We start from the raw sequence: 15,914 nt of genomic DNA on the forward strand, positions 1-15,914 counted from the left end.
GAAAAGAAAGAAAGAAAGAAAGAAAGAAAGAAAGAAAGAAAGAAAGAAAGAAAGAAAGAAAGAGAGAGAGAAGAGAGAGAAAGAAAGAGAAATTCTATTAGCTTTCTGGGATCTATTTGTTAATGAATTTAAAGATCTTTCCAACTTAGAAGGGCGAAATACTTCTCTCGTGACTTGTGGAGCACACAGATCTTTGTTAGACATGACCTTGAGCTATTTCAACTTCTAAAGTAAACGAAGGGTCCTTAAGAAAAACAAGCGAAAGACAGAATCCAAGGGGCTACTCTGTCTTAGCGCTGCGGACATGGGAGTGAGGAGGCAGGAGGTTCTTGGGAAGGGCACGATGATATCACACTCTTTTGGGAATCTGTCTTCCAGGAATGAGTATAGCCAACTGTTGGTTCCTGAACAAAGAAAGAATTGTGTGCAGCACAACCTCAACAGAACACACTGTGGATTCGAGATGAGGAACCATCTAAGCTTGTGGTCTTTGAGATAATAAGCGTTTCCATCGCTGTGTTCCAGAGTTCCATGAAACCTATTTCATCCTTTCCATCTCCCAGGTATATCATCAGAGAGGGGACACTGTCAGGATGCAGATGCCGAAATTCAGAGGGGTGTGCCCGTATGACATGGCAGTGAGGGGCCAAGCCTGGTACAGAGTGGGCTTCCTTCCTTCTCTGCTGTGCCGGATCCCTGGCTTGTTATTCTCCACTTTCTTTCTGCTGGCCCTTTCTGATGGCTGGACTTCTCTTTGGCGCCCGCTGCAGTTCAGGGTTATCCAGATGAAACGGGGCAGTAGTCTGGTATTTTGATGGGCACATACAGGCAATCGCATGGAATTTCTCCGAATTTGGGATCCGTCCGATGGTGAGTTTTACTTTCTGAAACACAAGAAAGAAGAAGGGGAGATGACTAAAGATGATGCTTGGGAGTGTTTGTTCTTCGTTCATGCTCTTCATTCAGCTGTCTGTGAAGAGCATCCTTTGATGAACTACAGGCAGGAAAAGAAGAGCCAATGGTGACTTGGGTAGCTGATGAGCAGGGCCGAAGCTAGCTTTTTTTTTTTTTTTGTGAGAGAGTGAGTCAGTGAGAGTGAGTCAGTGAATAAGAATGAGTGAGTGAGCAGTGAGCGAGTCAGTGAATGAGAGTGAGTGACAGTGAGTGAGTGAGTGAGAGAGTGAATGAGAGTGAGTGAGTGAGTGAATGAGAGTGAGTGAGTGAGTCAGAGTAAGTGAGAGAGTGAGTGAGTGAGAGTAAGTGAGTGAGAGAGTGAGTAAGTGAGAGAGTGAGTGAGTGAGAGTAAGTGAGTGAGAGAGTGAGTAAGTGAGAGAGTGAGTGAGTGAATGAGTCAGTGAGTGAGAGTGAGAGTGAGAGTGAGAGTGAGTGAGAAAGTGAGTCAGCGAATGAGAGTGAGTGAATGAGAGAGTGAGTGAGAGAGTGAGTGAGAGAGAGAGTGAGTGAGTCAGTGAATGAGAGAGAGTGAGTGAGTGAGAGAGTGAGAGAGTGAGTGAGTGAGAGAGTGAGTCAGTGAGTGAGAGTGAGTGAGAGAGTGAGTCAGTGAATGAATGAGTCAGTGAGTCAGAGAGAGAGAGTGAGTGAGTGTGAGTGAGTGAGTGAATGAGTCAGTGAATGTGAGTGAGTAAGTGAGAGAATGAGTCAGTGAGTGAGTGAGAGTGAGTGAGAGAGTGAGTGAGAGTGAGTGAGTGAGAGAGTGAATGAGAGTGAGTGAGTGAGTGAATGAGAGTGAGTGAGTGAGTCAGAGTAAGTGAGAGAGTGAGTGAGTGAGAGAGTGAGTAAGTGAGAGAGTGAATGAGTGAATGAGTCAGTGAGTTAGTGAGTGAGAGTGAGAGTGAGAGTGAGTGAGAAAGTGAGTCAGCGAATGAGAGTGAGTGAATGAGAGAGTGAGTGAGTGAGTGAGAGAGTGAGTGAGTGAGTCAGTGAATGAGAGAGAGTGAGTGAGTGAGAGAGTGAGTGAGTGAGAGAGTGAGTCAGTGAGTGAGAGTGAGTGAGTCAGTGAATGAATGAGTGAGTCAGAGAGAGTGAGTGAGTGTGAGTGAGTGAGTGAATGAGTCAGTGAATGTGAGTGAGTGAGAGAATGAGTCAGTGAATGAGAGTGAGTGAGTGAGAGAGTAAGTAAGTGAGTGAGTGTGAGTGAGTGAGTGAGAGAGTGAGTGAGTGAGTGAGAGAGTGAGTTAGTGAGTGAGAGAGTGAGTCAGTGAGTGAGAGAGGGAGTCAGTGAATGAGAGGGTGTGAGAGAGTGAGTGAGTGAGTGAGAGAGTGAGTTAGTGAGTGAGAGAGGGAGTCAGTGAGTGAGAGAGGGAGTCAGTGAATGAGAGGGTGTGAGAGAGTGAGTGAGTGAGTGTGAGTGAGTGAGTGAGAGAGTGAGTGAATGAGTCAGTGAGACAGTGAGTGATAGTGAGTGACAGTGAGAGAATTAGAGGGTGAGAGAGTGAGTGATTGAGTGAGTGAATGAGAGTGAGTGAGAGAATGAGTGAGTGAATGAAAGAGAGTGAGTCTGAAGCTAGCTTCTAACATACCTCCTTCACCTGCTACTTTGTGAGCTCCTTGAGCTGAGGCCGAGACGACCCTTGCAGCTCGAGAAGCTCCCATGGTACCCAGCATACAGTAGGTGTCGGATACATGGTGAATGGATGATAATTAGGTTTAGTCCTTGCTCTGCCAATAACTGGTTATTAATATTAAATGACTCACCTATCCTCTCTGGGTTTCCCCAGTTACACGGTAGCACGAGCACAATTTGTCTGACCCACGAGGTTACTGTGTGATGCCAGAGACACCCAGACCCAAACCTCCTGTTGTCAATTCTGACTCATTGCAACCATGTCAGACAGAGTGATACAGCCCATTGGGCTCCAAGGGGGGAATCTTTACAGAATCAGGCTGCCGTGGCTTCTCCGACAGAGTGGCTGGTGGTTCCAACTGATGACCTTGAGAGAACTGATAACTTAGAAAGGGGAACGTGTCCAGGATCCCTTGACCAAAGTAGTAGAAGTAACACAGCAATCATTTAATCATGCTGCCTATATTATCTCCCTTAGTATTCCAACGCTTTGAGCTACTGTCATCACCCCTACGAGTATTAGCCCAAGTGGGTAAAGCAGCTGAGACTTGACCTGAGCTTGTCATATTTTCATGTAAGATCTTATTCCCACATCAGGCTGCTTCTGAAGTTCTCAACTCAGGGGGTCCATCTCCTTGCCCGGTGTGCTTTCTAAACACTAAGTGACATGAACGAATTTTGAGAGGATCTTAGGATAGGATTCTATAATTGCCCTTGGTGGCCAAAGAGGAGTCCCATCTGTATTCAGAGCACTGTTCAGACTCCATCTAAGACTCTGAACTTGTCCTTCTGGCCCTGACTTGCCCGGACCAGGACTGGAAGGTAGGACTCACCTCCTTTTGGATGGACCGACTGAGAAACAAGGATACCTCCTCCAGGCTCTGGGGCTCCAGGTCATTCACAGCCAAAAGGTGATCTCCATGGCAAAACAAGCACCCCAGGCGTGGGGGGCCTACCCACTGGGCTACACTGCAATGAGATACATCATACAACACAAGTGTGAGACCGCAGCGTACAGGATCCTCATGCCATCCCACTGTTGCTATTGACAGCAGTTTTCTTAGCTACCGTGTACTCCACCTGCCTCCGTTTTCTAGCTAGGATATCCTCACCTCTACCACTCCCTCTGGAGCCTGATCCTACCTCCAAAGCTCAGCTCAGATGGGTGTACAAAAGCCTCCTACCGTCCACGCTCTCTGCTGCAATTAATCTCCACTGCCCCTGGTCACCTAGTGCACTGTGTGAAGCCCTCATGTAAGTATTTCAAAATATTATGCATTTTATGTTTCCTCGCTTGTGCGGCCATCTTTTCGACCAGTCCATGAAATCTCTCAGGTGCAGTGCCATGCTTTTTTTCTTCTTTAAAATAAGTCTTAACTCTGTAAGTCCAAGTCAACAAGGGTACTCAATATGTATTTGTTGGAAGTAAGTACATCATGGATATTTAATAAATTAAGGAATTAGTAAATGGGCAAGTTTAGGCACAGGACAGTGCGTGGTTCAGTTATTGATTGAGCCTTAGACTGGGAGAAATTTGGGAAAATGGAAGGTTGTGCTTTCTGTCCTCTAAGGATTGACAAGATGATTGGCTATATTATGGATTAAATTATATCTTCCCTGGCCCCACCCAACCCCAGAAATATGTGTTGTAAATTCTAACTTCTATGCCTGTGGTTATAATCTCATTTGGGACCGAGTTGTCTTTGCTATGTTAATTAGGCAGGAATGGTGTAAAACATAATTTGAGTCACAAGCTCGCTAGGAGAGATGGCTGGGTAGAGAGGACAAGCCTTGAGAAGATGGCCCAGGGCAGAAGCTCAGAGATTCAAGGGCCTTCTTCTAGAACACACTGAGAGAACGTCTTCCCCCAAAGCTGAAGTCCTGGATTTGGATTTCTGGTCCCTTAAACTGGGAGAAAATAAGTTTCTGTTTGTTAAGGTCTCCCATTTATGGTATTTCTGTGATAACAGCACCTGACAACCAAAACAGGTGTGTAACACAGCCCATTGTTATTTACATGAAAGAACTGACTCCCTCTAGAAATGTGATCTCCTTCACAATGGATCTCCAGCTCCTTAGGAGAATATAGAATCAAGTAGACAAGGATTACTTTAAGATTCATCTCTGTTGCACAATATTTTGTATCCGAGCCTCTTATCCAGGATTTTAGCTGTTTTTCTCTGAGCCATCGGCCCTAGGAAGACTTCTCCTTTTAGACTTTTGATTTTTGTTGCCTTTGCTCATTCACCCAGGACTCATTGTGCGTGGACTGGAGACGATTTCCTTGGGCCATTTGTACTCCTTTGAGGTTAAGATATCAAAACTTGGCTGCTTCCTAGACTTTGGGAACTTCTTCTACCCACCCCCTCCTGGCTGAACCCTCCCACGGAGCCATAGTCTTGCTTTCTGGTTTTCATTTGCAGCCTTTGTGACAACAGCAAGACAGTGTCTGTGTCACCCAATGGCGTGTTCAAGACAGAGTTCATTTCCTTTCAACCTTATCTAGAATCAATAGCACTCAAACTCGGACCTACCATATCCGTCCTGCAGCTTCTATGAAAGCCAAATAATTTGTGATGTCAGGAGGAGAGAGGAATACATCCAGTTTCTCCACTTGGCTTTCATCAGTGATGTTACTGCAAGAAAAGGCATTTGTAGGAGTGACATCAGGTAATGGGCCCCAAGTCTAAACTGTACTTTCTGAGTTCATTTTTTTTTAAATCTCATCTTCTTAAATTATGGTAAAACACAGACAACATGAAATTTGCCTTATTAACGATTTCCAAAGGTACTCAGTGATATTAACCCCACTCATAGTTCTGTAGAATCATCAGTTTGTTTCTGAAACTTTACCATCACCCCAAACAGAGGCTCTGTACCTATTAAGCAATAGCTCCCTACTCCCGCATCCAGGGGTAACCAGTAATCTACTTTTGGTCTCTGTGTTTGTCTGTTCCGGATAGTTCACGTACATGGGTCCGTGCCATGTTTGCCCTGTCCTGTTTGGCCTTTTTCACTCATCAGCATGTCTTCAAAGTCCACTGATGACATACATGTGCGAAGAATTCATCTCTTCTTACGGCAAAATCATATCCTGTGGTCTGTTTTGTCACATCTTAACCATTCAGCCGCTGATGGGCCCTTGGCTTGTTTCCACCTTCGGCTATTGTGAATAATGCCCCAATGGACATTGGTGTCCAAGTATTTGCTTCAGCCCTTACCCCAATGCTTTTGGGTATATAAGCAGGAAGTGACTTCCTGGATTCCGAGCAGACATATATGAGATTCTATTTTCCACTTAGAATATTGGCCTAAACATTTAGAGAAACTGAAAATTTAAGTCACTGAAAATAACTTCTTAGTGTCGTCCTTCCTAAAGATGTGGTAGTGGGTGGTAGAAGACAGGAAAGGGACCCCAGAGAGAGTAAACCGTTTACATTATGCCAGGTTAATTTGTATACTTCTCTGCTGGGCATGATTTTACAGACAAAAACACCGAGAAGAGCTAAAATTGCAAACAACCTCATCAAATGCTCTTGTTATTACTTTTTAAGCCTACACATTCCCTTCTAATCTTTAACTAAGCCTCAGTGATGTGCATGCCTACAATTATGCTCACAGCGAGGTCTGGGAGATGGGCTACTTGGATCAGATTGAATTCAAAGTTTTAGAACCCCAAAAACTAACCAAGACTAACTAAAAAAAGAACTAATTGAAAATGCTGCCTACATGCCAGGTCCACTTGACTTTCAGCTCTATTTTTCATTGTTGACCACAGCCAAGAGGGAAACTGGTCATCTTTTTGGCCAACTTTTGAGATTTTTTTTTGAGCGGGGAGGCTTTAAAAGTTGAGTACTGAGTGAAAGAGGAAGCATGCCTTGTGCTAAGGGCCCATAATGTTTTTAGAAATGACATTTTTTTACTTGATTAATATAGACAACTGCACGAGCGTGAGTGAGACCGGCTCCCTTTGGTCATCTGTGGCCTGTGCTTCTGAATTGGCGGATGAAAGCCATACATCATTTCCAGAGCCTTGTTCTTGTAGTTGAAACCCCTCCTTCTGTGCTTCTGGAAGGGCCGGGGATTTCTCTTTGCTCTCGGTGGACTGGTCAGAAGTCTCTTTGAGAACACTAGCAAATTAAAAAGTGAAAACAAACCTTTCAAAGCGTGCCCACTCACAACTTCCCCTGTGTGTAAATCTGTATTATGAAGTAGCTAACAGCAATGTGCAAGCTAACAAGGTCTTGAAGCATGTCCAAGCATTAGAATGACAGCCATGGTAAGAATCAAATCCAATAAGCTTTCCTTCTAAACATGGATATGGAATCAAAATAGCCCTTTACATGGAGAGGGCCTGGAAGACAGAGGTAAGAGTGTGAGAGACATAAATTCTAAACAGAAAAGAGCTTCCCCAGGAGACGGACAGTATCCTGAGGGCATCACTAATGGTTTTCTGTCCGTGGGGAAACCACTGGGCTCTTTCTTGCTTGGAGATGACTAAATAATGTGTCAGACTTGGTGTGTAGTAATGTTGTGCGCTAGTATATCAGCTATTTAAAATGACTTGGCAGTAGTTCTTTCATCATCAAGTTGTATTATATTAGCTGATAATGATGACAATATACATATATGCATTTTTCTTACCAGGATTTCATTGACATGTAAAGATATTCAGTTCTCTTCAAGACCTTGTCTGGACTACCAGGTTCAGTGGATTCATCAGAATAATTGGACTCAATAATTTTATCCAACTATAAACAAGAGGGATAGAATTAAGGATGCAGCCTACCAAGAAGCCAGACACCTTTTTATTCCATTCACTACTCCTTACAGTATGATCCCAGGCTCTGAAATAGCAAGCACACCTTCTACTGGATGAACAGTGGCACACATTCTGAGACTATCAACCAACCTTATGTACTGGAACCAGCCAAGTTTCTGGAAGACCCAAAGTCCACTTTCTTCTCCAGGAACCCCATGCTCCTGATACACGTTTTCTATTGGACTCTTTACCTAAGCAGGTAGAGCATGAACCCTTTGCCCCACTCAGCCCTGCTGCAGCATCGCGTAGCCTTGGTAGGTCAGAGGCACAGCCCAAGTACAGTCAGGCCTAGGCTGCTGTGTTCACAGGTAGCCTGAGTTGCTTCAAGGGACTGTAAGGGTCTCTAGAAAGTACTGCCCTCAACTCATCTTGTCTATCACAACAACTTCATCATGAACCTGTGATTGGCACACTTCACCCCAACCAGACGAATCTGCTCACTGCTTCCCTGACACACCGTCATTCTCATGCCCATGGCTATGCTGTTTCCCTTCCCTGGGATGCCCCTTGCTCTTCTGCCTACTGAAATTGTGTGTCTACTTGACTGAAGTCTCTCAGCCTTCTCTGACCACTATAGCTCCTGCTGGAGTACTCATACCTTGAGCTTCCTGTGTGCGTGTTGTCCTTGTTTCTTGGTTAACTTTCAGCTCAGTATTACCTCCCTTACTAGCATCTGATGAAATACCTAACAAATGGCAATGATATAATTGATGTCAATCAGTGGGTCTATGACAAAGGACGGTGGGTCTATGACAAAGTCCCCGTCAGGGGCCTAGGGAACACTAGTGAAAGGCAGTTTTGGAGAAAGTTGGGTGCTGGAGACAAAGGAGATTGGGATAGGTTGTATTTTGTATCCCGTTGGGCTGCTTATAATTCATCACTGCATACTAAAAGATCTGAGAATTCTGCAGTGAAGAGGCCTGTTGAACTTAGTGTGTAGACGTATTTGGTGTTTTCAGAATGACTCTTTACCTTTGGTATTAGCACATGTCACTATCTTGTTTAACAAACAAACAAACAACACCACTTAGCTTAAGAAATTCATAGGGAGCCCTCTCCCCTCTATTTTTATATTCAGTCCTCCCCGTTTCATTCAAATACAGATAGATGCTGGCCAACTGTTGCCGTCCAATCAATTCCAGCTCACAGCACCCCTTTTAGGTCAGAGACACCTCCATCAACGGTCCTAGGCTTTCCCTCTGAATGAAGGCAGACTGCCCGATCTTTGTGGCTGTTGGACTTGAATTGCGCATCTTTGGGCGACGATGAGCTGATTTCTTCACCACGGTGCCACCAGGGCTACTTGGGTTAATGGTACTTGGAGATAATTCACTGCCTCTACGTCGCCTACAAAGAGCCCTGGTGGCACAGTGGGTTATGCGTTGGGCTGTTAACCAAAGTCAGGAATTTGAAACCACCTGCCACTCCCCGTGGGGGAAAAGGATGCTTTCTCCTCCCACAAAGAGTTCCAGTCTTGGAAACCCAAAGGGGTGGCTCTACTCTGTCTTGGAGGGTCGCTATGAGTCGGGATGGACTCAATGGCAGGGAGTTGGGTTTTGGTTGATGTTGCCAATAAAATGAAATCAGTTGAGTATTCAGGGCCCGGCATGGTTTGGCTCTTTTTTATTTTGCTTTCCATTGCCAGCCCAACCGAACTTGCACCATGGACATTTCAAATGCCATTTCTCCTCCTAAGTCTTCCCTGCCTCCTAATGAGAAAGGAAATGTGTCCTTTTTCTAGTGCTCGCCGAGAACTTTGACCTTGCCTCTTGTGTAGCATGATCATGTGATCTCCAATAAAACTGTGAACTCTGAAGGCCGGGTCCGTGACGGAAGCTGCCACATCTAGTAAAGTGCAGACAGTCCCAAGCACACACAAAGCCCTCAGCGAGAGCTTTCAGTTCATCATCAGACTGACTGATAGGTATCGCACATTGTTCCCCTAAGAACTTTTGCCCATATTTTCCTTTCTGCCACATTCTGCCAATCATCCAAATGAAGTCAAATGTCATCCCTGCTTTTTCCTCGCTGGTGGCCCTGGCTGGTTATCAGTCCCCTCCTCGCCCCCTTCTAGTTCCTGCTGCTGAAATCATGTGAGCGTCTCTCCTAGCACGGAGCCCTTTGCTTGTGTGACGGCTGTCTCCTAATCATGTGTCAGCCCCGTGAGGACACCTCGGTGTCTGACTCCCTTGTGAGACCCTCTGACCTCGGCAAAGTGCCTCCGGAAGATACCTGGTAGGGGCTTCCTAGATATTTGTTGAAAGACTGCATAATTAATTAACGGACGGAACGATTTACCTCTAAAAGGACATTTCGGGGACTGAGATAATAATTCTTTTCTTTCTTATCTTCTGTGGTCTCTGAAGAGAAATCTTGTGGAAGAGGAGCTTGCTTTCTTCCTGGAGAACCTTTTCCCACGACATGCTGAAGAAACGAGAAGACAGAATCAGCGCTTTTCGTTGTCTTTGCCGGAGACAGAATGCAGCCGCACGCTTTCTGGAAAAGTCACACCTGATTAGCTAGGCTAGGAGGATCGGAGGATCTTCCAAGGTCAACATCCTTGAAAGGATGTAACCACACAACTTGAACTTGCCTCCTGTCCTGGGTCACCACTGTTGCAAAAAAATCAAAGTACCCGATTCCCTACCATTGGAGCTATAACTCGGAACAAGTGGTTTTTTCCCTCTAAGTCACTAAATTCTGCCATAGAGTTCACACTCCCAGCCCCCATCTTGTTTCAACTTGCACCCAGTGCCACCCGAGAAAGTCATTCGCTCGTAATCATGGGAATACGTCTTTCCTCTTCCTGCCTTCCTGCTCAACATTTCTCTTTTGTGTGCTGCTCACATACTTCTATTATTCTCATAGGAATGTAATTTGGTAGCGCTAGTTATGTGACCACATGAATTATAGGCTTCAAGGTGATCTAGGCTCAACCAATTATTCTCTTCCCTTCCCCAGTAGATAGAAGATACCCCATTAATATAACTGCGTGGCATGGCAGGAAAATTGTTATAAGTAAAATTTAATTCTTCCAATATCTGAGAGTAGGTTTTCCCTTTTTCTTTTAAAGACCCTGCATGTTCTCTAGAAAGTCCTTAAAAGAAGCTTATCATTATTATTTTAAATGGATGCATTTAAGCTACATCATATTTCAAGCTCCAAGCTCAGGGAGCCAGGCCATGCTGCGTAGGCCACCACATAATTTCATTGACAACAAGCAACAAAAGTCCAGAAACTTAACTCAAGCAGGTTGAAAAATCAATCACTGGATCCAAATACCGAGTGTAAAAAGGCAAGAAGAGCAACAGTGTTCACTCTGGTCAGGGGCAGTGGGGCGGAGCGTATCAGGAGTGGCAGACTGGAGGCATTTGTTGAAAAGCATGAGTTTCCCATCTCATCTTCTGGCCACCTTTGGAACTCATTAAACGGATCACTGAGATGAGGTGTTTAACCTGGTGAATTTGATTGGCTACAGGTAGCTTTTAAAATTGTTGGGTGCTCTGTCAACTCAACAAACCAGGAGGCTGTGCTTGGTACTCAAGCAGAGGGGCAAGTGTAGGGCTGTGTCTGGAAGGGCTGCAATAGCACCTCTGCAGGTGGAACAACCAACAAGCGCCCCAAACTCAGTCCACGAATGAACGACGTCCAAATTAGAGAGAAAGCCAATCCAAGAAAGTCGAGGGTACAGTACAAAGCACACCCACATGCAGTATTGAATCTACTCCCCCAAGTGGAATCCATTTCTCCACCTATATAAGAGGCAGCCGACTGATCAGAGTCAATGCAGGAAACGACTGGGAAGCTCTGCCTTTCACCGAAGTGTACAGATGGTGTGGCAGGAAATCAGCTAGTGTGTTGAGGATCTTCTTCCAGAGGTCATGTGTATTTTGCGTGAAGGAAGGAACAGGTTGCTAGCCACACTTTCATTTAGCCAAAGGGCTCTCCGCCCAGTCCACCCAGATGCACATCCAGGGGCATGGAGAATGAGTGATGCATTCAGAAGCAGGCTGGGACAAGTAGTAAGGCTCTCCTGTGACGGGGGAAACAGACTAAATATAGGGAAGTGGTGGACCTAAGACGCACTCAGACAGGACGGTAGGCAATGTGGCGATGGCCAACTGATAATGGCCAAGATCCTGAAGCATTAGCTGACGCCCTAGAGTGGTATGCAGAGAGAGGGAGAGGGAGAGACCCTTACCGTGTTTGGAAGACGGGCTCTTGAAGCGGAGCTGTCAGCCTCCAGTGTACTAGCAGCATCAAGGAGCGGACTGGGGTCTGAAGAAGGTCCTTTATCATTCTGCGAGACACACTCCTGGTATGGAAAATGGCAGTTCAGCCAGAGACCAGCTGATCACTCACTGCGATGAGGCACCGCCCTCCCCTCTAGGCTCCCTGGCACCAGTCTCTCGCCAGCGCAGTCCCCCAAAGACATGAATGGACTTAGTCTCTCACCAAGCCCTTGCGATCTCGCTCAGCCTAGCCTTCAGAGAACGCAGATTTTCCACTCAGTCTGTCTTTTTTAACCATTCCTCCCTCTGCGCTCCAGCCATTCAATTCTACTTAAAGACACCCCCCTGCCTCCTTCTACTCCTGCCCAGTCGTTTCTGTTGTAAGCATAGAACAAACTAGATAACATATCCAAAGCCATCCCTAGTGACCAAGTTTCATTTATAAACAGTCTGCTCTAACAAAGAATGCATGTCAATTAGCAAGGACCCTTATGAAGTCAATTAGAAGCCTAAAGCTTACACATTTCGGTTAAAGAGACATTCTGTTACAAATGTCAGACAGATGGAAAACATTTTTACAGAAAACAACTTATACTTAATCATAAGCCCCCCCCAAAAAAAAAAACAGAAGAGGAAGAGAAGAAACAACAAAACACTGCCATCGAGTCAATGTTGCCTCACAGTGACCCTGTGGATGGCGGTCCAAGGCATAGCCACTCTACCACCAGGGTCCCTTAGCCTTGATCATAAGTCTTAAAACTTCACCTTGAGCAGCAGCGATGAAAAATACATCGTTTCAACTATATATATAAACATTGAAAAGTCTCACTTCCTACACAGGCCAATCAATCTAAAGTGGCCATGTCTGTATTTTAGTTCTCTCTCAAAGCACAAGTGTTTGGGATTTTTTTTCTTCCCCAACTGTTCATCATAAAAATAATAAGCATGTACGTTCTTTCACTGATTTATTCCTCATATTAATGCCAGCTGCTAACGGGGGCGGGGGTGGGGGGAAGCGACCATTGTTTGTCTGAGGAAGAGAGTGGTGTCCGCCCTGGTAGTGTGGCCGAGATGGAGAGTGACCTCCGTCCTCAGGTGCGCTGCGGGCCTGTTCCAGCAGAGCGAGGACATGGCAGAGACCCAGTCTTCAATCTTCTCCCTGTGAACAGGAACAGACCTTGAGCCGGCAGCACCAACAATAGCACCCGCACTCCTTTTGAACCAGCAACGGGTTCTTTTATGAAGCTTTGAGTAGGCAGTGGGAGCAGGTACCAGGGAAATAGGAGTTTTATTTTCTCTGAGTCGCTGGTGTGACCCCCGCTTCCCCCACCTCCCCACTTGCAGACTAGAATTAACCCTCAGGCCGCCTCCCTCCGCGAGGAAAGCACAGAAAAATGGGAAGGAAAGGAGAAAATCAGAGTAGTAATCACAGGGTTTGGGGCTCGGAGTTTGGACACTGATTTCTTTAAGCAGGTTTCAACACCCCCCTTCCACTACCCCCCAGCCCTTTATCCTGACAGCAGCATTTCTGTGTTGCTATCCAGGTGTGCTACCTCTGAGGTAATGCCAGCATTGAGGAAGAATGTACTTGAACTGAATGCACACAAATCTTTTCTTTTTCCCCCCATGTTGACTCAGATGGCAAATTAAAGAAAGCCTTGTGTGTGTTCTGAGTGATCTGAACCGATCAAGGCACTCCCCCACTTCATCCTGGATTCAACATTAGCGGCTGCCTCTGAGCAGCCCCCGTGCGCCCGCCCCCTCCGCCCCCGCCCCCGCCCCGCCCCAACCCTGCTTTGTCAAGCAGACAATCAATCACCTTTCAAGAGTCCACCGGGCACCTTTGAGGGCAGAAGCCTCTCTTAAAAATCGGACGCTTTTTCTAAGACGGGCATAACCCCTCCCTAATAGACGTCCCTTGTCTGTGTCTCTCTGGCTGAGGGGGAGGGGGCTGAGAAAAGTTCTTTTTAGTGCCCTGGGAAGGTGGGGATCTTGGGTTCTCTCACCTGGGGAGTGGTAACTTTTCAGGGTATTGGAATAGATCGTGGAGATTGCCCAGGTGGCTCAGGTGTGGCCATGGTTCATGTTGTTGGGACCAGGTTGACAGTTGCGTTTGTGTAAAGGGTTGGTTTATAAATCTGGACTCCTGTGCCCACACTCCGTCGTAGTTTGCTCCTCACCTGTTATGGGCGATGAGGAAGTAGTCCCTGCTGGCGGTTCGGATGGACATCACCTCCTCAGGGTGGCATTTAAACATCTTCTGGACAGCTTGCATTTTTTCATGGCTACTTATGCCAACCTCGACACTGGAGTTTCTGTTGGAGGTTCACGTGAAGTGGTAAGCCATTGCAAACACAAAATGGGGACGAACTGGATAGGACGGTTTACAGGAGGATTCAAACTGAACAAAACATAAGAGCTGCTCGATGAATCCTTTGAGGAAGGATGGTCGCACAGTTTTAGAAAAGACGTTTGACTCTGGTTGACTCACGGATTGAAAAGACTTTCAAGAAAATCTACATAGCTTAGATTTTAATTCAAGCATGTCTATGTTAGCCTGATTCTTGGTTCCACAAATGATTGCTTTTGCATCTTATGTTTTGGGCTTCATCATCTCTTAAAGAGAAAAAATATTTTCAAATGAAGAAACCTATGTTGGCTTCCTGAAATCATCATGTGCCTTCTCCCTCAGTCACAATGGAAAGTAAAGGAAGTGAATCAAGACTTCCCTAGCAGGATGCTTATCTGCTTCACTTTTAGGAGCTGGAATATGGAATATGAAATAAAAGTACACACTCTTCACAGTGTTTGGGAACTCAGTTGCCTGTGGGTAGCATGTATTGCAATAAGGGGAAAGCCTGTGGTTTCTTCCATCACTGATCTAAATTCCAGCTGGTCCGGACATGCCCCTCCCTGCCTTGTTCCCTAGGGTTACTAGGAACACGTTTCCAGGGGATACGTACTGGTCAAGTTCAATGGCCCCTCGTTGCTGATGGTCTTTGTAATAGAAAAGAGTAAAGCCCGATTCCCTGCGCTTTGACAGGACAAAAAATCGCTTTTTCCAAGAGCCCTGAAAAAAAGGCAAAGGTTTTGCATCTCAGTTAAATCTCGGGGGTGGGAGAGTGGGGGACGGGGGTGGGGTGGGCATGGGGGTGTGAAGGGGAAGGACAAATACCAGGTGCATGGTGGGTGGGGGCTCCTTAGAGGGTGGCAAATACGCACCGCAGAGAAGAAAAGTGCAGGGGGCGGTGATTTAATGAAGTAATCTTGCTTGCAGACTTCATTTTCAAAATGAAACGGAAATGGTTTGCCTAGCGGAAAGAAAAGAAGTTTGAGACGAGTGAGTTTGGGAAAAGAACAGCTTCAGTTGGAAAACATTGTGTGTGAGTGTGTGTGTGTATAGTGTGTCTGTGTAAAGCCTTGGTTTTGCTTTGCATCCAACCCATAGTTCTACCTTGTCTTTGGCTTTGGAAAACCCAGTCTATGCCAAATATTTAGAGGTGAAGACACGGAAATTATTGGGTTCCTGGGCGGCGCAGTTAATGCACCCCAATTACTAAACGTTTGGAGGGTGGAGTCCACCCAGCAGTGCCTCAGAAGAAACCTCCTTGCTCCAAAATTAGCTCTTGAAACCCTAAGGAGCTCAGATGTGCTCGGACATATGCACAGTTACCACATGCTGCTGTGCATTCTCAGGGACCAGCAATACTGCTGTTGGGACAGTTTTGCTCCCAAACCCCCACGGCTGTTGCGTCTGTTACAATTCACAGCAACCTCATTGGACAGAGTAGAACTCCCCCTGCGAGTTTCCAAGCATGTACCTCTTTAGGAGTTAGAATAGAACGTTTCCTTTATCTCCCAGGGCTGGTGTTTTTGAACTATTGATCTTCCGGTTAGCAACCCAAGAAGTCACCCACTACACCACCAGGCCCCTGTGACCATTTTGCTAGCGTCCAATAATTCTTAGGCAGCTGCTTTCTGCCTCTCTTCTCCTACAGAACTTCTACTTGCCAAAAAAGAAAAGGTTAAAGAAGGAGAGAAGGAGAGGTTTAAAACAGAGAAAAGAAAGGCAAAGGAAACAATGTAGGAAACAAGGTTCATCCTGAGAGTGGCTTCGGTTGCCAGCTCCTTCATGTAAAACAGAGTAGCCTTGGCCAAGGACATGCACTCCTTGATTTCACAAATTCTTTTTTAAAAAAATCATTTTATTAGGGGCTCATACAACTCTTATCACAATCCATACACACATCAATTGTGTAAAGCACATTTGTACATT

At 45.8% G+C, this 15,914-nt stretch overlaps 1 protein-coding gene across 3 annotated transcripts in view; it reads right to left on the reverse strand.

Moving 5' to 3' along the window:
* Window positions 1–271: 271 nt before the first annotated feature.
* The window catches only part of PLEKHS1 (pleckstrin homology domain containing S1), a 31,973-nt gene continuing 16,330 nt past the window's right edge, over window positions 272–15,914 (reverse strand). For 2 of the 3 annotated variants that reach the window (XM_045291532.1, XM_045291533.1), the window contains 11 exons: window positions 14,861–14,949; window positions 14,602–14,708; window positions 13,819–13,953; window positions 12,659–12,797; window positions 11,608–11,721; window positions 9,705–9,830; window positions 7,229–7,335; window positions 6,508–6,714; window positions 5,119–5,220; window positions 3,418–3,553; window positions 272–884 (listed from right to left, as the gene is read on the reverse strand). In XM_045291532.1, coding sequence (XP_045147467.1) covers window positions 705–884; window positions 3,418–3,553; window positions 5,119–5,220; window positions 6,508–6,714; window positions 7,229–7,335; window positions 9,705–9,830; window positions 11,608–11,721; window positions 12,659–12,797; window positions 13,819–13,953; window positions 14,602–14,708; window positions 14,861–14,949 — 1,442 coding nt within the window. In that variant the 3' untranslated portion in view covers window positions 272–704. Of the gene's footprint in view, window positions 885–3,417; window positions 3,554–5,118; window positions 5,221–6,507; window positions 6,715–7,228; window positions 7,336–9,704; window positions 9,831–11,607; window positions 11,722–12,658; window positions 12,798–13,818; window positions 13,954–14,601; window positions 14,709–14,813; window positions 14,950–15,914 lie in introns of those variants that run through there. The other variant, XM_045291534.1, reaches the window with a different exon arrangement.

This window comes from Echinops telfairi, unplaced genomic scaffold (genome assembly GCF_000313985.2).
Source record: "Echinops telfairi isolate 266 unplaced genomic scaffold, ASM31398v2 ScPeMD7_70;HRSCAF=299, whole genome shotgun sequence".
In the NCBI taxonomy this organism is placed as follows: domain Eukaryota; kingdom Metazoa; phylum Chordata; class Mammalia; order Afrosoricida; family Tenrecidae; genus Echinops; species Echinops telfairi.